The 22,144-nt window shown below is 35.9% G+C and overlaps 1 protein-coding gene across 1 annotated transcript in view; it reads left to right on the forward strand.

The window, feature by feature from the left end:
* The window catches only part of Galntl6 (polypeptide N-acetylgalactosaminyltransferase like 6), a 1,076,513-nt gene that overhangs the window by 394,854 nt on the left and 659,515 nt on the right, over positions 1 to 22,144 (forward strand). The window contains exon 3 of the mRNA XM_076553306.1: positions 15,826 to 15,964. Within this exon, the coding sequence (XP_076409421.1) occupies positions 15,826 to 15,964 (139 nt within the window). The remainder of the gene's footprint in view (positions 1 to 15,825; positions 15,965 to 22,144) is intronic.

Here is a 22,144-nt window from a genome sequence, read left to right on the forward strand (position 1 = left end):
TACATTTCTCATGTCTTTAAAATTAGTACTACATGGGAAACTTATACAAATCATTTACCAAGTCCTTCTGCCAGTTTTATATGGAGCTTTGGTCCACCTTGTACCACAGTTTATATATGTTGACTCCTAGGAAATACTCCCCCGGCTTGCCCTAATGAAGTGCAGAAGCTTTTTGCAGATTTCTTTTTAATTACAGTTGATTCTTTAGCCACAGAAGGCTAGCATCCATTGCCCCAGTAAGGCACCGAAGCTTACACTTCCACATATTCCTAATTCACAATATCATACACATGACCCTGATAGTCTTAGATTACCTTTGCAACTTCACAAGACACGCCTCTATTGTTTGCTTTTTTCTCAGCATTCTCATCTTCCAAGCTCCCAAAACAGCTCATTAAGCTCTGAGCACTTGACATATAAAGCATTGATTACACAGAATAATTATCTGAATTAGTTGTCACCTTTTGAAGAAGTGTTTGGTAGAATGATAAGGATGCTGAAAATAAATCAAAAGTATTTATAATGCTGATAATAAACATTTTTGTTAGGTTTTATTGTTTCCACTAAATAATTCAGGGCAAAAAAAAATCTTCATAGACAGACACTATGCTTCATAAAATTGTGATAATTTCTTAGAAAATATGGAGGTATAGGAAAATAGCAATTATTATAATAACTATTATATTACACTGTATTCAAGACATAAACACCTTCATAATTTATCTAGGAAATCTGCATGATAAATTATTATATCATTTTTCAACACAAAAGAATGTAATAATAGTAATCTGACCAAAAATAAAGCCTAGCACAAAAAAATGAATTGCATTTTAAATAATATAGTTTTCATTTTTACTTGCTCTGTACAAACACAGTTGAGTGTAGAAATATGGTAGATGAATTTAATACTAATTAATGATGAACATTAAAGCTTGAACAGGCTGAAGAACATGCCAACAGAAAATCATTCATAGTAGCAAAACAGTTCATGTAAGTAGTTTGGCTAATAACATCCAAATTAATTATCACAGAATGAATGCTAGCATTTCACTAGTTAAATATTTTATTATGGTATTTTAGATTATTAAACACCTTCAAGAGAATACTTTCACTTCATTTTCATAATTTATAAATATTAAATATGGGAAATACATTGATTTTTTTTTAGATCAGCGGATAATTGCAGCAAATTAGCCTCTAATCTAAAATTTAATTTTCCTTCTCAACTACCTTTGGCTTGGCTCTTTCACAGTCTAAATCAATCTTTTAAAACATGATTGAAGAGGGAACATGAAATGCTAAATTCACTATAAAAATGTTATTAGCTGGTCCTCTGAGATTCTGCATTAGAAAGAAGAATTTTAGGCATTCTACCTTATTTGTTGCTATTAATAACTGAAAAATAGAGGCAATAGACCAATTATTCTTATTATGAATGAAATTATTTTTTTATAACTATCTCATCTACTTCTGCAATTACAATAACATAAGGTAGAGCTTTGGATGGTATTACTTTATGTTTGTCAAAGGCATTTTTTTTAACTGCATACTGCCTCTTTATAGTCTAGTACTATTCACAAGTTTGTGCGCAGAGACAGGTAAGTTCCACATATTCTGAATTTGTGGCTGACGATGATGACATATATTCACAGGATTTGAATATTAAGTAAGGACCTGAATGTAGTACAGAAACACTCTTGACAAATAAATTAAATTGACACCTAATCCTCACTTTATTAGGCTGACAGGAAAATCACTTACAATGCGTCCTCTCCCCAGAGGCATTAGCGAGAATGGTGCAGAAGACTGTCTTGTGCAAAGCAATCTACTCTAGTCTCCTCTGTTTTATTTTCTACCCTCTCAGTACAGCTGTCCATCATTAAAAGCAACAGACACGTTTAAGCCCCTCGAGTGCTTGGTTTCTGATGATTCCTGCCTTTCTAACTCTCAGAGCTATTCAGTAAGGCAAGGAGTCCCTGATCACTAGAGGAGGTGCCCGGGAGCACACTAGTTGGCACCCACTGCTCCTTTACCATTTCCCTAGTCCACCCTGGTTGTGCCATGCATTGACTTTTTCCTTGCCTCTTTCACTGCAGCTCTGATCATAGACTTTTCCTTGTCCTCCACATCAAGCCAACATTCTTCCAGTCCTAAAGATCCAACAATAACAATGACACCTGGCAGACACTGCCCTCACGTGGATAAAGTTCCCAAGGCAAGAATTTAAAGGGCTGTGTATTTCTCTGAGCTACTCAAAAGGCAAGAAAGAGCTAGCATCTCTAAAATTATCTTGTTGAGAATAAAAGCTGCAGAGGTTATAGATATCGCTCTGTAAGTCAAAGGCACTGAAAATCTTGGTCTCTTAAATTTTAATAAAAATTAAAATCTGTTTATTTTACTCTATCATTTTGAAGATTTTGTATATTCATTCAATTGATCTATATTGACATAATTATATATGTTTCTAAATAGATTTATTTTATGTTTCTAAACAGATTTATTTTTCCAATACCCTGAAAAATTCATGTATCTCCTGGTTCCCCAAAGATTACTAAAGAGTACTGAATAGTTTCTCTTACCCTCTGAATATAGCATGATTTCATTCTTTTTTATGGCTGAATTAAACACTATTACAGAAACAATTCTTTTAAAAACTAAGACAATGCAGACTCGCTCGTAAAAGAAGTTGGTATGTCATTTGACTTCTGTAACCTTAAACAAATGAAAACGAATTCATTCGTTTATTCACAAGTGCTACTGAGCAGTCAGACCAAGTGGTAACTGGGTGGTTCATGATTGGTGGATGACAGTATCAAAGAAGAGAGTGGCTGCTTGATGAAGGAAATGGAAAATCCTGGCAAATAAGTGGAATGCTAATGTAGGAGGGAGAGATAATAACACAAGCTGAGCAAAGCATCAATTCAAAGGCCAAGACAGTCATAAAGACCTTCACAGGAATGCAAAGATGTCTAGTGATGTGGGATAATGCTTTTGTACATTGGTTTAATAAAATGCTGATTGGCCAGTAGCCAGGTAGGAAGTATAGGCAGGATAAGCAGACAAATAGAATTCTGGGAAGAGGAAGGCTGAGTCAGGAGACGCCAGCCCATCATCCAGGAAGCAGCATGCAATGGCACACAGGTAAAGCCACAGAAAATGTGGTGACGTATGATTAACAAATATGGGCTGAGTTTAAGTGTAAGAACTAGTCAGTAGGAAGCCTGAACTAATGGCTGATCAGTTTTAATTATTATAAGCCTCTGTGTGTTTACTTGGGTCTGAGCAGCTGCTAACTGGGTGGGACATAGGAAAACTTTCGGCTACATTCTAGTGTAATGAATGTTCAAAAGTACTACACGTTGATTTCAGCAAGTCAAATCTTGTCATACTAGCATGAGAGGAGTTCAAAGTTATGAAATGGGTTCCTTTAAACCAGGGCAGCTTTAAGAAAGCAAGTGAATGGAGCAAAAACGTGGATATTATAAGTGGTATTGGGAGATGGATAATTTAGCCCCAGGAATACCACTTAGAAAGCTGTGATAGTAATATCCTATGAAATATTTGAACCTGAGACTTGAAAATGAAATGGGAAAGGATAAAAGAAGGAAAATAAAAACATGCATGTCATATGTTCAGTCAGTGTGACTCATAAACCTTCTTTAAGTACAGAGGCAAACAGCTCACAGGGGAAGAGATACTTACAGGATTCTGAATAAGTAGTCTATTCTTTATTGTTTAGATTGAAAAGTTTATCTCCTAGAAGAGGTAGGTGCTACTACTTTGAAATAATATTGAAAATGTGTGTACTTATGTGTGCATTACGATGGAGTGAAGACATGCTCTTCATGCAGGACTTCATTATGGGGGAAATGACTACTGGTGCTGAGATGTCTATAGAAGATATTTGAACCTCTGGGAAAATTATAAGCTAAAGAACTTACATGCATTAAAAGTACAAATACAATAGAACTTATACACTCTTAAACAATCTTACAAAATAAACATGGATTTTGCTTTCAGATTTCAGAAAATAATGTGAATTGAACAGAAGAGCAACTTGGCCCTGGGTTACTCTGCTAATTATTGACATATATGTACTAATGACATGTGACAGAAAAAAATGATGATTTTATTGCCAAAAGTGATAAAGAAAATCTAGGCTAATTAGTAGGGCTCCCAGAATAGAACTAGTGAATTACTTGGAAAAAATATGATATTTTTAACTTCTTTTCATAGGGAAGACTTTTTCAAGAATCAGAACTGCCTCAGAACTTGAATATATTTATCTAGTTATAATTCATTCTCCAAATTATAACACAATTTTATGAAGGCTGGAACCATGTCAGTTTTCACCCACATTTCCTAAATCTTACTAACAATTTTTGCTTTGTAATGAGTATATAACAGACACTTGTGAAATTAATAAAGTTTTTGCTGATTTATTAAATACTTGAGCCAGCAAATTCTTTGAAACTACTCCTTTTTCTACTGCCATTTGTTTTGTTTGTTGAGAAATTCAGAGACAAAATCTCACCATGCAACTCAGACTTCCCTAGAACTCACCATGCTGTGCAGGATGGCTTGGGACCCGCTCCTGTGTCAGCCTTCTGAGGACTCGAATTACACATACATGACATTCTGCATGGTTTGAGAATACACATTTTGAAAGTCAATGATAGCGTAAGGATTAAATGAATAAACAGACTGCACACACAAAAAGCATTTATCATTAATTTCTCAAGTTATAAAAATTTAAGGGTTTTTTTTTGGTGACTCATTAAAATGCCAATATCAACTGACATTTGCTTATCCATTCTTCCTTCCCCTATTGTATTTAACACATAATGGGGATAGCTTTGCATGTGGCTTGCTGAAAAACCTGTAACATGGAGTGATTGATATTCTGTATAACCCTTAAAGTTCTTTAAGTTAAATAATCATGCTTGTCTAAAAATATTTCTTTGCAGTATGTCCTGAAAAAAAATAATGCTTCACTATCCAATTAGCATGATTTATTTTTATGCTTTTTTCTCCAACTATCAAAGTTGGAAAATCAAAATAAATTGATAAATGGTCAATATTTGTTGCTGAAAAAGAGTTCCAACATTTAAACTTTCCTACATCCTAAGAGAGATGCATTCTCTCACTATACATTAATGTTATGATTATCTAATTTTTCCTTCTCTCTCTCCTAACTACACTCTGAATAACCTTCTTTGGTAAACTTGTATTTCAAGAATCATTTCTTCCTTGCATTTAAAAAAATAATCAAAATTTTAGTTCTTGTCCTGTTTTATATTATTTGGCAATCATCACAATTTACCTTCCTAATTCACATATTAGAGGAGCTATTTTTGCATATTACATTTTTCTCTTATATGTAGAAGATGGTTCTAAGAACATATATGAAAAATATAAAACTGATTGATATTTATAAGCCATATTCATTTGGCAGTTGGCAAAGTGGTTGCCATGTGAACATGAGGACCTAAGTTTTGTTTCCAACATGCAGTCTTGGTGGTTTGTGTTTATAAATGCAGACCTAGGGAGACAGTCAGCTGTCTCCCTGAGCCTCATTGACCAGCTAACCTAGTGACTGACATTGTCACAAAATGTAAGGTAGCATCTAAGAAAAGGTATTTGCAATTAACTCTCAGATTACTCTGAGAGTAGGGATTGGATGGAGACATCCTATTTAGAGCTGTGTATTCCAAAGACTATGTGTGTATGTGTAATGACTGACTGTGGGTCTCTGCATCTGTTTCCATCTGCTGCATGAGGAAGATTCTCTGACAATGACTAAATAAGGCACTGATCCATGGGTTTAGCAGAATATAATCCAGAGTCATTGTATTACTATTTTTTTAAAGACTAATAGTATTTTATTTTACCCTGGGTCTCTAGACTATCTATTATCTGGCTTTGATCACACAAGCAGTGTCAAGTATGGGTTCCATCTGGTGGAGTGTGCCTTAAGTCAAATAAGGCATTGCTTGGTTACTCCCGCAAACTTTGTGCCACCATTGCCCTAGCATATTTTGCAGGCAGGTCAGCATTCTAGATCAAAGGTTTCATAAGTGAGTTGGCATCTATATTTTTCTTTTGGTAGCCTAAAAAGTACCTCTCTGTACCAAAGATATTAAAATATAGAGGGCATAGGCACCAGCTCATCCTCTCCATGTTCACTTAGCGGTGTCTTAAGCAATGGTGTCTTCCTGTCTTGGCAATATATTGTATCCTGCCCTCAAGATGTACAGTATTTTCAGCAATTAGGTCTTATCATCTAGTATTGTGGGAAACCAAGGATATTTACATAACTTGTAGAGTTTAGAGGTCCTCTGAGGTCTTTCTGACCAACAACTCTTGCCACATATCTGACACTAGAATTTTGTTCTTAATAATTCATGATATCTAGGATCAACATCCACCCATGTAGAATACTTCCATTTGAGGTCTATTTTAAATTCTTTTTAATAAGTTTATAAAAGTGAGTTTTCATGTGACTTTTTCAGATATTATTAGTTTTGGTTCATCCTTCCCCTACATCAATAATTGATTAATAGTAGAAACTTTCTTTCTTCATCAAAATTCTACTGTAAAACAATGAGCTCCCTTTCTAACATTTATTTTATTTTTTTTCATTTTTAAAAAGTATTTTTCTATTTGGCTTTCTATGGTAGATGTTCTTTATTTTTTCTGCTTTATTTGGAAAATTATTGCAACTATAGATGGGGACTTCCTCTTATCTCTTCTTTTAGATCACATTAACTGGATAGAGTAATTTCACTGAAGTCCTTCAAAAATTAGGAATGTTGACTATTTAATTAAAACATCACAAATTGTATTTTTTCTGAGAAAAGGTTTTGAATTTATCCACCACTATTTTTTTTTCAATTCAGTGTGAGACACACTATTGGCAGAGTTTGATAACAGAATAGCAAAGATTATGGCATCTTTGATGGTCAAATATTTCAGAGTGCCTACACCTTGGTTTATCTTTGCTTTCTATACTCTGGTTATATTTCATTTCTATATATGTGGTACATATACATATTTCCATATATGTAAGTATGTATATACATATACATATATATGTATTCATTTGAGAAATGATGTCTGACCACAAGAACCTTATTTCTAGTTTCTCAGAGGACTCTCAATATTTTTATTCATAGAGTGTAAGAATAAATTATATTGCTTTCCTCTGAATATTAATAATTGTTTTAAATACGTAATTATTTTAGAGTAAAAGAATGTCACATAATATTATCAAGTTTAGCATTGTGACATGAATTATCCAAGAGAATATGATTATATAGTAAGAAACAATTAGAAGATTGGAGGGAACTGTAAAATACAATTATCTACCTAGCCTCACTTATTACCTTCATAAATAAAAATGCTGAGGAACGTGTTAAAGAGCTCATCGTAGCTGTAGTTTCTTAGTGGAAGTTTGATATGATACTTAGGGTCTAGATGTTTAACCTCTAACTCAGCATCTCCCTCTACACACATCAGCAAAGCTGTGCTGTGGCAGGAGAACAATCAACACTGTAGTCTTGTGGGTAGAGAAACAGACATTCTGCTCCTCACTAATTCTGTGAATCAGTGAACCTTTAAAGATGGTACATAAATGCAAAATAAAAACAATGAAGAATCAAAAGAGCAGGGTAGGGGGAAATTTAGAAAGACAAAGGAGATAGCCATGTGTCTAATTTATGTTGTCCAGAGCTGGAAGAAAATGTCTACACACTTCACTACCAAAGAGAAAAAATGGAATAACAGAAATTTGTCATATACTCACAACAAAGAAAGCAAAACATTAAAATGCAAAGTATGTTCCAGGGTTTTCAATGGCTGGTACTTCATAAAACTTACAAGAATATCAAATAACTATCAACTGGGAGACAATTATTACTTTCATATTTTATATTTATTTTTACCAACAAAATCTAATAATAAAAATTTCTACTTTACAAATTTCTACTTTACAAATAAACAATGACATTTTCTGAAAAAAAAAAAACGTGACCATATACTTTATAAATAAAAGTATAAGAACAAAAATATAATTCTTATGATACTTTGTTTTAAATATGGCCTCCTCATCTCACAGCAATATTTAGTTTATAACTAAATATTACACAATACAATTGTTAGTAAAATACTAAAGAAGACATGTATATACAGCCCATGTTATTCTTGACAAATTGGTTCCTTTTGCTCTTCCTGTTTCTGAACTAGTTCTGCAGACTTATACCTAATTGAGAATTTTATGTGTAACAGTAAGGATGCATTGATTTATGTAGCAAATTTCCACACACTCTGAGGTCAAACTATTAGCAAAGATTAAATAATTGTGTATATACAAGGTTTTAGGACATATCACACTTATCCTGACACAAAACATGAAAAGCCATTCATCGTTTTCTCTACAAGCCTTTCTTGAAAGCTGTAATAAAAAAGAACCTTTGTCTAGGAGGTGGTGGCACGTCTTTAATCCCAACACTCAAGAGTCAGTAGCAGGCAGATCTTGAGTTTGAGGCCAGCCTGGTCTACAGAGTGAAATCCAGGACAACCAGGAATATAGAGAGAAACCCTGTCTTGAAACACCAAAACACAAAGCAAACAAACAAAAAAGAACTACCAATTCTGCTAAATCATACCCTAGTAAATACAGTGACTATTTCATGAGATGAAGTTGCAAAAAAAAAAAAAAAAAAAAAAAAAAGGTAGGATGCAATTGAAATGATTGCAATAAAAATACTGTAATTAAGGATGATTTATACATTCTCTATCACACAAAAATAATTTAAAAAAAACTTTAGAGCATTAATTCACGACTTTTTTCTGGTGGTTTGCACATGTTCATATACCAAATTTGATGAATATAATAGTGATCAGCATTCCAGCTTTCATAAACACACATTAAATACCCAGTGTCTAGTTTCTAATAGGCACAATGTCTTTCACAACCAGTACATCTCTCAGATGTACATGGATCCTCAGTTACTTTCATATATACTACCATGGTAAGAAAAATTATATAGTTCATGAGCTCTGACTGTAATATATTTTAGGAAAGGAACAACCAGTATGATGAGATATTTTGGCGTGAAAAAGAAAAAAGCCCTCTCTGACATCCTCAAACAAATGTGTTGCTTACTCCAATAAAAAAAAAATAAAGAAGAACATTTAAAGCAAATTTAGAGGCGATCTAATGACAGTTCAGGAATAGAATGACTTACTAGGTTCCCCAAAGAGTAAGAGAATATTGTGTGAATATATTTTATTGATATTCATATTCAATCTGCAGTTTTTATAAAATCAATCTTCAGTGATTACTTCCAAGAAGATATAGACCAACCTGTGAGTGAGGCATGAAATGGGAGTTCCGCCTAAGCAGACTGCTCACCTGCTGTGAATGGGCATGATGGGAATTGCTTATTCATTTCACTAGTGACATAGTTAAGTGCTTCGGTATAGGTATTCAATGTTTGGTGAACTGCAGAAAGCAAAACATATATAAAAACTGAAGAAAGTTTAACATAAGCAGACAACCGTTTCATTCATTTAAGATGGAGAAATTTCTAATCTGAATGAATTCAGATTTAATTGACTTTTGAAGAAGTAATTATGAATTTAAGTCTTTATATACTTTACTGGGGATATCTTTAAGCCAGATAAGATAGTGGGAGCATGTTATCCCAACTGCTCACGAGCCTGTGAAAGGGAAATGCATAGGCACATGGGTTTGGGGATAGACTAGGCAACATGGTGAAAACTCACTTTTAAGTAATAGTAACAGAAAAAAAAGTCTCACTCAAACACCTTATCAGATTGGTTCTCCACACATCTCAGGTGTCTGCAATCTTTACAGGGACAACTGGAAGTGTATGATATATAAAGAGCTGGTGATTTTTCCTCCATTTCTACTAAAATTAGAGAGTGTAACCAATACCACTCGGTGAGCTAACTTTGGCACCCAAAAACATAGCCCCAGACCTTAGTTATCTTAACAGCATTATACCGGTTTGTAAATTCCAATATCCTAGTTTTTACTTTTTTTCCCTTAAATTTTTTGTGGGAGGCCAGCTCCAGCTTTTTCCTCAAGGTACTCTTGAGGAGAGAGGGATAAGAAATATTTAGATAGAAAGATAGTGTGGGGAAGACAGACAGAAACACAGGATAGCTTTGGAGGACCTGGTTCAATATCCACCCGCCCCTTCTCTCTCTTCAAAGGGGCTTTTTATAGGAATGCCAAGGAGTGGGGCAAAAGACCTCCCCCAGCCCAGTCAAATGCAGACCCTTCCAAACACCCCATAACCACAAATGTGGTCAAAGCCATCCCCTAATCCAGCCCTGCTGGGTAAAGCAAGCTCAGATCTCACTAGGAAACCTCTCTGTGTCCAGAAATATTTTATTGTCGACGTAGTAACCCTGATAATCATCATTGAATCCCCAAACCCTTTCTCCAATAAAGTGGTCAAGATTTGCTTTCAGGGAAGTAAATGACTTCATTTCTTTCAGGAAATAGAGGCCAAATCCTCAGCAGCTCATCATTTATTTAGCACCCATATAATATGGACTGGTACCTATTGTGGGATAATCACCTTTTAGATGTTGTTGAGCAACAAAGCCTTTTGTGCTCTTTCAGAGTGTACATTCTCATGAAGTAGATTAAAACATTAATTCACAATAGTAATATGTTAAAGAAAGCAGCTGTCTTATAAAGGTTGGCACAATCCTACAGTCCCAGCACTTATAAGACAGAGACAAGGGGATCACTATGAGTTTGAGTTTGCCTGGTCTGCATAGGGAGTTCCGGGGTTATCTAGTAAGACTGTCCTTTTAAAAAAGGAACCAAGAGTGAGAAGAGATGGTTTACATCTGAGAGAGAGAAATAGAGAGGAGAGGTTGAAGGAGAAGGCAAAGGTGAGGAAAAGGAAGGGCAAAAAGAAAAGGACAGGAGAGAGGGGACAGCAAGAGGGGGGCAGTGAAGAAGTAGGAGGAGAAGAAAAAATGAAAAGTTAGAAAAAAAGGTCTGAATATAGTATTTGAAATTCTTGTCTATGTTGGAGAGATAATGAAAGATCTCTACAAATGAGCAAAGTTGGAAGGCACCAATATTCATGGATTTTTGAGTTTCCCAGTTGCTCACCTTGTGGTGATATTTTATTTGTATGTTAATAAATAAAGTTTGCTTGGAGATCAGAGGACATAGCCAGCCATAAACAAAAGTCAGGCAGTGGTAGCACACGCCCTTAATCTGATCACATGGCAGGCAGAGTCTCTGTGTGTTCAAGGACACACCAGGGAACAGCCAAGCATGGTGACACATGCCTTTAATCCAAGTACCAACAGACAGTTAGTGATAAGGAAGTGAGGTAGCTGGGCTAAGAGTCAATGAGAGGTCAGAAGAGCAAGGCAATAAAAACCTGGGTAGACAGGAAGTAGCTCTTGGGAAGTTTCCACAGCATGGTGAGTTAAGGCTAGCTGGTGTCTCTCACTATTTTCCTGATCTCTAAGGCTTTCACCCCTATATTTGGCTCTGTGTTTCTTAATTAATAAGACTGTTTAGAAATTTGTCTACACACCCTCACTGGTTCCCTATATTATCCTTACGCTACTGGCTCAGAAGGAACAGTTTGAATAACTTAAAGTGTCAGCAGGATCCTTTCTGGGACCTAAGCCTATCTCATTCTCAGTATTCAATGTTAGCAGATCTGTCTTGTAAAATAGATTCATTAAATATTTGCTCAGCACTGCATTTCAATGTTGAGTTTGCGCAATTCAATTATTCCAGTTTCTTCTTACGTAAAATGTCTCCAGCCCTAGCCCTTTAAAAGAGGGTTCGCAGCCACTGCTCTTCATACAATTCTCCTTCCACAGTTAGCCTAGACCAGGCTCTTCAGTTCATCAAATTTTGTTCGTTTTGTTTTTCCCACTGTATTTAATTCTACACAAGCTAGGTTTTTTTTTTCTCAAAGCAGTCATTTAATAAATTTGCCCTTATCTTCCTAATCATAGTATGCTCCCAGTTCTCTCAGGTCTGGCATGATACTGTGTATATTTTCAATTTCCTTACCCAGTGGTGCGCATAGTACACAATCAATACACATCCCAAATTGTTAGTCACAGCAATCTACAAGACAGTCATAGTAACACCATTTTAGCCAGGAGACAAATATCAGGTGCATTATGAAAAAAAAATCAGCATAAATGTCCTGTTTAAGTGGCCAATATCTCCTTTGAGTATACTGTATCAGTTACATACTGGAAAACTCTTTTCTGTTTGTAATTACACATTTACCCATGATATTTCATTTCATGCCTTGATGATTTAAAATATCACATTTACTTTTTATACTATCTTAAAAATGGTGATTGATACAGTATTTCATAATTTAAAGAAGGTGCCTGAATATACAATCTACTATAATGAGTTGCATTATAGTGTATTAGTATTTCAAAATAGGTATAACTATGGATTCACAATAATAATAAATACTTTTGATATTATAGTACTTAATTTATTATTTTCATTTGGATTTTTGTTTTGTTTTGTTTTGTTTTGTTTCATTGGGATTTGTATGTGTCTGGGGTTTTTTGTTGTTGTTTGTTGCATTCTTTAACAAAAGAAATGCGAACTCAGGGGATTGCATGGATGTAAATAGTAAAACTTTATAGCATCTGGAATAAAATCTTCTGCCTTCATGTATAAGAATGCAATATTTTTAGACCTAATTTAACAAATCTGATACAAATTTTCTAAGATGCCATTTAAATTAATGTACTTGTCTTGTTACATAATGTTAAAGAGTCACTCATTTCCTTGAAAACCTTTGCTTCTGGGGTCTCTGCTTACCGGTCTAAACACCAAGCTGTCGCACAGGGAAAATGAATTTTCTAACAGGTGCTCTAATGATGATATCACTATACATTGTCTATATCTATAGCCTGCAAAGTGGCTGAGTTAGAAGCCATGGACTTGAAAACATCTCTAAAAGTGTGAAAAGGAAAGCAGGGTTATTTGTGTGTTTCACCTAGGACTTAGTAATTACCTATAAAATTTTCAAATATGATAATTAGCCTTTTACTTTTGTGGGACAGTCTAGAAAACAAAAGCAGTACTTTCTCTTACCTTTCTTACTAAGTACCATTTATAGAATGAAGTATAAACTTAGTTATATCAGATCTCATATAGTTCAAAATCCGTCTGCTGTTAATTTGGACATTCTATAGAAGAGAGATTTCCAGATTTTAAAAGTTTCCCAGTCATGGAAATGTTTAATGAAAGTAGTTTTTCTTCTTATTTTATTCACATGTAACTTGGACAGAACAACTCTTATTTCGCTGCATAATTGTATTGAGTTAAACTTGCATAAAATATTTCAGCGTGATGCTTTGCACATGAAATTTCTCACTGACTTTTTAATTTCTATTTAGTTTGGAAAATAATAAAGTGACAGCTTTCCTGAAAATAAAATAGGAGCAGAGGTAAAATATCAGGATTTTGTTTTTATTGGGGTGCCTGGGTGGAGGGTGGAGTTTTGTGTGTTTTGTTGTTTGAGTCAAGGTCTCTAGAAAAGAGACAGACTCCAACTCCCCATGTAACAGAGGATAACTTCCAACCTGCCACTTCTGCCTCCAGCTTCCTAGCACCCAGACTGAATGTGAGTCCTTCCATTCCCAGTAATGCAATGTCAGAGATCTGACCCAGAGCCATATGGATGCTAAGCAAGAACTCTACTATCTAAACAACACCTCAGCACTTCCATGTTTACTAGGGCTCAGCATAAAAACACTTCAAAAATTGCCCTAAAGTATAGAAAATTTCTGTCTGTATTATGATTATCATCACCATCCTCATTATTATCATTATTGATTTTTTAAGGAAAGCCTTTAACCAGGACACCACTGGCTTCAGGCCTATGAGTTCAATGATCACAGGCCTGCATTATCATGTCCTGCTTCATCCTGTTCTTAGAGGTTCACTTTCTTATACTACCCCTGCTTGATGTGGACATCTGCCCTACTAAAGGAACTGTTACAGAGAGGATATAGGAAGCTAAAAAGGATGCCTTCTGATGTTATTTTTGTTACTTTGATACAGAAACTGAATTTCCCAAGCCCCCCAAAATGAATTCTGGTCATTAAAATCAAGTATGGTTGTAAAACAAATTAATAAGGTTAAAAAATAGAAAATTCTTTAAAGATCTTAAACTTTAATATTCTGTTAATATAAAGTAGTATTATAACACAGCAGAGGATTCTCTATTAATAATGGATTCATACCTACACACACTTACAAATACATATTCACACTCATCCTTGCAGTTCTTTGAAGCAATCACATTTAAGTCAGACGAGAGCACACACATATAGAAATTGTTATGTATTATAAGTTACAGAATAAAATGAGAAATTTGTACTTCATTCAAGAAGAGGCAACATGAATTCTACCACATGAAAGAAAAATATTGTAGTCTTGTAAAACTTTGGCAATTTAAAAACTCTATGAGAGACAACGAGACTTAAAAATGAACAGCTAACAAGAAAGTACAAAAACCAGTAAGGAGCATTGAGAATAATATATAGGAAAAAAAGCTGTAACACATTATACAACACACACACACACACACACACACACACACACACACACACATAAAATAAGGAAGAGTCATATGAAATCCCAATGAGATTCAAAGGAACATTGCTTCAGAAATGATTGCTATGTGTAAACAGCCCTTCCTTGGCACCTGAATGCAAGTTATAGACAGGAGACATGAAAGATTTTCAAAACAATAAAACAAAACAAAACAAAACAAAAACTTGCTGTTTTTCTAATTTTAACTTTGTCGTATTTTCATTTTTTGGTGGTGCACAGGTGAATGAAGACATTGAATAGTGAAAGTGTAAAATCCAGTGTGAAACTTCGGAGTTTCAGAAGGGCTGTTCTAACTCTAGATGTTCATTGAGATGCATAGACTCAGGGGCTAGTTGATGTTGTTGTGATTTTTTTATTTGTAAATCCATTACAGTGAGGCTTTATTAAATAAGAGAATATATAACTATGGAATGCCACAAGAAAAAAGATAAACTCAATGTTTCCAAAACACAGTCCATGAGTTATTTTGAATAGCCCATGTTATAAGATTGATACCAGTTACTCTTTAACAGACTATGTGCAATGACAAATGTTAATTTCAGATACTAAACATTAGCTTTACTGGGTTTTCAGTCTCACTTGCGTAACACCAAAGTCTTCAAATGTGCCTAAGCAAATGTGCAAAGGAAGGAAGAGGCTGACAATATCTCTGCCCCTGTCCTGACTTTTTAGGAATATGTATGTTTATGGTGCACATCTAAGTATGAGGTTTCCCTGCAAGTAGGCACAGGTATGTAAGCAGACGCCTGTGTGTGCATGTGTAGAGGCTCGAGGTAAGTTTTGCTAGAAAACTCACATCAGTGTGTAAGGCAGAGCAACAACTTGTGATGGCAACCCCCAGCATCCACTTGCACACACTTGTATAGGTGCACCTGCAGGTGTACTTTCATACATATATAAAAATTAAAATCTAAAGACCTACCTAAAAGAGGAAAGTGTTTGTCGTTCTTGGGATTACTTTATTTGCTTAATAGAATAGTTTTCAGCTCATTTTCCTGCATATATCATGCTTTCAATTTTTCATCAAGGCTAACAACTAAGCTAGAGTGTATAAATCGTACATTTTCATTATATATTATTGATAGATGGATATCTGTTCTAGAATATGAAATAGATTTTTTTCAGATGAAAACTTTATTTTTTTTCCTTTGTAGGGAAAGGTGAACATGGCAAACCATATCCTCTTACTGAAGAGGACCGTGATGACTCAGCTTACAGGGAAAACGGCTTCAATATTTTTGTCAGCAACAATATTGCTTTAGAGAGGTCTCTGCCAGACATCCGTCACGCTAAGTAAGTATGAACATGCCAAGTGTGATTGTTTCTTTGGTTATTTTGTGTTATTATTATTTTCTTTACCTTTTATTGATTCTTTGTGGATTTCACATCTTGCATTCTGATCCCACTTATCTCCTCATCCCTTCATAGCTGCCCTCTGCCTTTGCAACACCCCCCCCCAAAAATGAAAACCAAATTTAAAAGAAAAACCTAAAACCAAATACAAAAGCAAAAACAAACAAAGGAACAAAGAATCTTGTCGTGGAAGCTGTAGTGTGTCCCGTTGAGGCACACAGTTTACCCTTTAGTCAGTACAACTGCTCATTGCCAATGTCATTGGTCTGACTCACGGCCTCTGGCTTCTGCTACACCAGCCATAATGGGCTCTCACTAGGGCTCCTCTTGGATATCCTGTTGTTGTCCTGTATCATGGAGATCCTGCTGTTTTCGATACATAGGTTCATCCCCTTCACATACTCCAACCGTTCATGGATTCAGGGGATGTTAGGGTGGGCCAACTCACAGCCCTGGTTCTGGGCCTGGGTGGTAGGTAGCTAGGTCAGTCAGTACCTTAGCTTTTTCTCATCACGGTGAGCTCTCCAGCAACTGCTTTGGCTAGCTCACCCAGTGCAGCCTGCTGCATGGATGGGGCCAGTTCTCTTGCTCTCAGGCCCTCAGATCCACTCCCGAAGTCATGTCACCAGGGCCAACTCTACTGGTTTGTCCTGGCAAGGTGTAGGACCCTCTCTTCCTATTGCTGTATGGGGCATAAGAGGGAAGGAGGCGGTGGGGTCAGCTCTCTTGCTCTCAAGCCCTCAGCTCTAGGGTGCTGCCCTGATGGGAAGTAGAGGCTGCTTTCTTGTGTGCTGCAGCATGTGAGGGTCACAGGTAGCTCTCCTAGTCTGGAGACCCCAGGGCCAGCTCTCTCACCTGCTGTTTTTACATTTACTGCGTATCACTATGGTATATGGAACCAAAGGGTCACATTAATCATTTGGATTAAAAATTTCATGTTTTGTAAGGTTAAGTGCATCTAATTAAAATTAAATAATTTTTGAAATTCTAAAAGAATACCAACCTTACTCATTGCTGCAATTTTTAAAAACTGGCAAAAAAGCAAAGTAAGGAGGTAAGGCTGAGTTCTGAGGGGATGAAGCCTACCACAGCAGAAAAGGAACCGCAGCAGGAGCAGCTTACAGCTGCATGGGAGTCATCATGCTCCTCCTCAGCAATGGGCACACACAAATATCTGGGCATCAGGAACATACCCACATCTTAGTGATCTCCCCCAAGCAGAGCTGGGGCATGAACTTGAACCAGGTTATAAAGTGCAAGGCCCATCTCCAGTTTCCTCTGCCAAAATCCTACCTCCTAAAGGATCTACAACTTCCCAAAACAGTGCCATCACTAGAGTTCAAATGTTCAAATGCATGAGCTTGTAGCCAACATTTTGAATCTAAACCATAATACGGACTCGGAAAATTAATGCATATTCATTGACTGTATTACCTTCATTTAAAACAAAATGTTTTTAGAAGATGTCCACACTTTTTATCTTTCATCGTCTACATATTGTGGGTTGAAGATAAACATTTTTTTCTCTCTTTGACATGTTATCAGAACTGTATTTGGACATGCACCTTCAATGGACTACTTTTAAAGCCAACATAACTTTGGGTCCTTGGCCTAATATTTCCATAAAGAGTGATCAGAATGAATGATTGCATGGTGGAAGTTTCTTCTTCAATTCCATGTCACTTTATGAGTTGCTTGTGGTTTGACAATTGACAGAGAGTTACATTGTATAAACTGATATAGGAATGCTGCTGCATGTGATCCTCTGGAGCTCACCTGTCTATAATGATGACCTCAACCTTATCTTTAAATTGTTAATTATGAGGGGATGGAATATTTTGTGGTTTTCTGGGCACTTAAAGAAAGCTAAAAAAACTGTGACAACATTGGATGTGAACAAGATTTTCAACTCCTTAGCATCGATTCCACTCCACAGGAGCCCCCACTGCAGTCTCCCCTAAGAAACACTTGTATGAGAGAGGAGAGGAGAGGGAGGGAGAGAAAGTGTAAGAAGCAAGGGAGCAAAAATAACAGAAACTAAGAAAAACCAAGACTAGAGCTATAAATTAAATAAGAATTGTAAGTAAGTAAAGCTCAGTATTATTTCAAGATAATTGACACTTAAGAGAAAAAATATCTTATGCTTTAGGAAGCTATTATTATATTTCTATTATATCTATTATATTACTATTTCATTAATTTATTTGGCAAATATAATAATTATTGCATTTCTCATCAGAACCTGTGGTAAATTAGATTTTTCTAATATCCTTAAGTAGAGGATTAATGTGAAGTGCTAATAAAATTTTTCCTAAACTGAAAACTCTATATATTGTCCTCGGCCTTTTATCCAAACAAATTATTCTCAAGTTATTTATAATTATCTGTAGCAGTTCCCACTGACCAAATCATTTCTTGTTACGAGAAATTCTATGTCTAATTGTGCTCCATCAAAGATGAATAAGCTGCATTGTTGGCATAATAAATATGCTCAGACAATAATTTCCTATGCCTTCTTTCTCCTCCAACATTCCCAACCTATTAAGGTGCATTCGAGTGGAAAGTGTTACAGTTGGAAACAGCAGAAAGCTGCTGAGGAAAGTTGATAGACTGTTATTTTTAGAGCATATTTTTAGTGTAACCAGAACCTTAGAAAAATATATCCTTACACAATCCTGAAAAGTAAGAACAAAGCTATTTTGATATTTTTATTATACCCACTGAGCTTAGATTATCAAGAAAATATTATTCCAAATGTTAAGGAAGCAAACAGTGGCTACTCTTACCATGGTCTTAATTCATTACTGAAGCTGGATTCTGAAAAAGGTCAAATGCCATGGAGTAAAATGATATCAAACACAGAGATAAAACAAACACTAGCAGAGACTGTATATCAGGAAGGCATTTAGAAATGACCATGGCAGCTTAACTTGACTTCAGTCCATATCTGATTCTCAAAAGGGCACTAAGAGAACCCTGATGCTCCCCCCTGACTTTGTCAGAGTCTCATCTACAGGGAAAAAAATGCAAGCTAAAGTCTTGCAGGAAGGATTCCACACTGCTTAAAGTTCTATGCTTCTGGGTTCCCTGTGACTCCCAAATGGACATGAATTTGACAGTAACATCATGAGGATTTATGCAAATGGTTCTAGAAATTACAAAATCCAATTAACACATATTTCAGGATTATTAGTTTAACTATTCTGCAGCTAACTGACCATAGTTTGTTTGTATTGATACAGTCTGTAAAACAGGGTGCAATATTTGGTTGACTTTAAAACATGACAGTTTAAAGAAACTTTGTGCTGTCTCACAGTGCCATTACGAAAAGGTTTGTTTTTCTGGGCTATAAAAAAAAACGTTGTGAAAATATTATTTTGCAGCTTTTCTTATCTTACTCTTCACTGCAGTTCATAAGCTCCCAGTGTGTGTGCTTCTGGCATCCACCGCTGATCTATGCACCTGTTCATATGCTCACCTTTAGACAGCTTGTGTTCTGGGTGATTTGCTATGTTTAGTGTACATATTAGTTTATACTAATTCATTGTCAGTTACTTTAGAAATCTCAGTCTGCAAGGATGTATTCTTTTATATTTTTTATTCCATCCTTTCCTTCTAGTATCAAAGCTAATACCCAGCTTTGATTATGTATGTCTTAAACAATAACGAATATGTCACAGACAATAACAGAACCATGGTCTTGGAACCATGAATGAAGTAACATCAGATGGTAGTGGGCAATAATTTGGTGTGTCTTACTTATATTCTAGTAATTAAATTATTTCAAGATTTTTTTCCATTTAGGTTTTTTTTTTTTTAACTCATTTCCCATTTTTAAATCATCTCCATGTTTTGTGGACAGTTATATTATCTGTGCTTTGGTATTATCTAAGCTCTCTCTACTTTTCCAGACTATTATTCTCTATGTTTTCAAAGGATAATCTATATAATCTGCACATTTTAACCACCCACCTCTTTGTCATGGCTGTATGCTCAGTGTCTGGAATCTGTCTTTATATCTTTTGTTTAATTTTATTTCGTTTCATACAATGCTGATAAGATATGAGGGCATTTGTGTGACAGATGTCCAGTCAGTAGTTATCATAGTGGCTTGGCTTCATAATAACACATTTTCATGTTTCCCCATAAGAATATTAATTACGTCTTACCTTCATATTTAGACACCTATGTGGATGTCACACATATACTTTGTATTATGTAGAACATCTTATCTAATGTGTAACTGAGGATATAAAAAGACAGACTGCACCAACTGCACCCCTCTGCCTGGGCTCCAAAGTAGGGCCCACAGTCCTAGCAGCTGTACCAGAAGACAGAGTAGTCCTAAGGACCCCAGAGAAGATACCACTCACCACCTACTAAACTCCATTAAGCCTGTCCATCAACCCCAGACTACACCTCCTCCTCTCAGCCCCATATCCCAGCCTAATACTTTGGAAGAAGCCTTCAGTTCTACTTGAGGCCAGGCAGGATCTAGGAACCCCAGGTAAGGTACTACCGACCACAAGCTAACACTCCTTAAAACCAGCCCAATAGCCCTAGACTATATCTATACCCTGAGCTCCATACTAGAGCCCAAAGCCCTAACAGCCTTCTTGGAGGTCAGATTGGTCCTAGGAACTCCAGGTAAGACACTGCCCACTGCCCACAAAACTCCTTTAAAGTCTGCTCTACAACAACCCCAGACTGCACACACACACACACACACACACACACACACACACACACACACACTTGCCCCCCAAACCGCAACCCAGGCTCCATATACTGGTCTACAACTTCAGAAGAAGACTTCAGCTTTATTGGGACACAGGCTGAATCTAGGGACCCCAGTACCAACAGCTGTACTGGACCCCAGAGGCCAGACTAGATCTAGGTAATTAGGTCTATACTCCATCCTCTGGGCTCCATATCCTGGTCTACAACTTCAGAAGAAGACTTCAGCTTTACCAGAGGCCATGCCAAATCTAAGGACCTCTAGCCTCCAAAACACAAGAGGGGACATCCTACTAGACCTGAAGACATAGTGGTGATCAAAACCCTTGGTCATTTAGGCCATAAGACCAGAGAGGAAGGAGAAACCAAGGAACAAAATACTCATCTAACAAAGACAAACTCGTGAGGAAACACCTAAACCTATAATCATCCAGAATCCAGACACCTAAACACCAGTGTAAGAACATAATCAATAACAGAAAAGGCAATATAGCAACACCAGAACACAGCCATATCCTACAACAGCAAGACCTGAACAATTTAACACAACTGAAACCCCAAAAAATGCCCTTAAATATTACTTTATGAAGATGATAGAGCTCCTTAAAGAGGATATGGACAAATCCTTTAAAGAAATTTTAAAAAGACAAAAAAAAATTGGAAGAAATCAATAAATTCCTAAAAAAAACAACCCAAGAATAAACAAACAAATAAAGGAAACTGTTCAAGATCTGAAAATGTAAATAGAAGCAATAAAGAAAACACAAACTGAAGGAAACCTGTAATTGAACAAGAACTACAAATGCAAGCATCAGCAACAGAATACAAGAGATGGAAGAGAGAATTTCAGGCATTTAAGACATGGTAGAAGAAATAGATTCATTAGAAAATGCTAAATATAAAATATTCCTAACACAAAACACCCAGGAAATCTGAGACACTATGAAAAGATCAAACATAAGAATAATAGGAATAGAATAAGGAGAAGAAACTCAACTCAAAACCCCAGAAAATATGTTTAATAGACTCATAAAGGAAAAATTTCCCCACTAAAATAAGAACATGCCTATAAAGATAAAAGAAGCTTACAGAACACCAAATAGATTGGATCAGAAAAGAAAATTTCTTCCACACATACTAATCAAAACACTAAACATACAGAAGAAAGAAAGAATGTTGAAAGTAGCAAGAGAAAAAGGTCAAGTAACATATAGACAGACCTCTTGGAAGTCTATCACATCCAGCTTCTCAGTGGAGACCATAAATCCAGAAGGACCTGAACTGATATCTTGCAGACATGATATTTCATGACAAAGTCAAATTTAAACAGTATGTATCCACAAATCCAGCCTTACAGAAGGTACTAGAAGGAAAAAAATCAAA

Source organism: Peromyscus maniculatus, chromosome 17, assembly GCF_049852395.1.
Source record: "Peromyscus maniculatus bairdii isolate BWxNUB_F1_BW_parent chromosome 17, HU_Pman_BW_mat_3.1, whole genome shotgun sequence".
Classification (NCBI taxonomy): domain Eukaryota; kingdom Metazoa; phylum Chordata; class Mammalia; order Rodentia; family Cricetidae; genus Peromyscus; species Peromyscus maniculatus.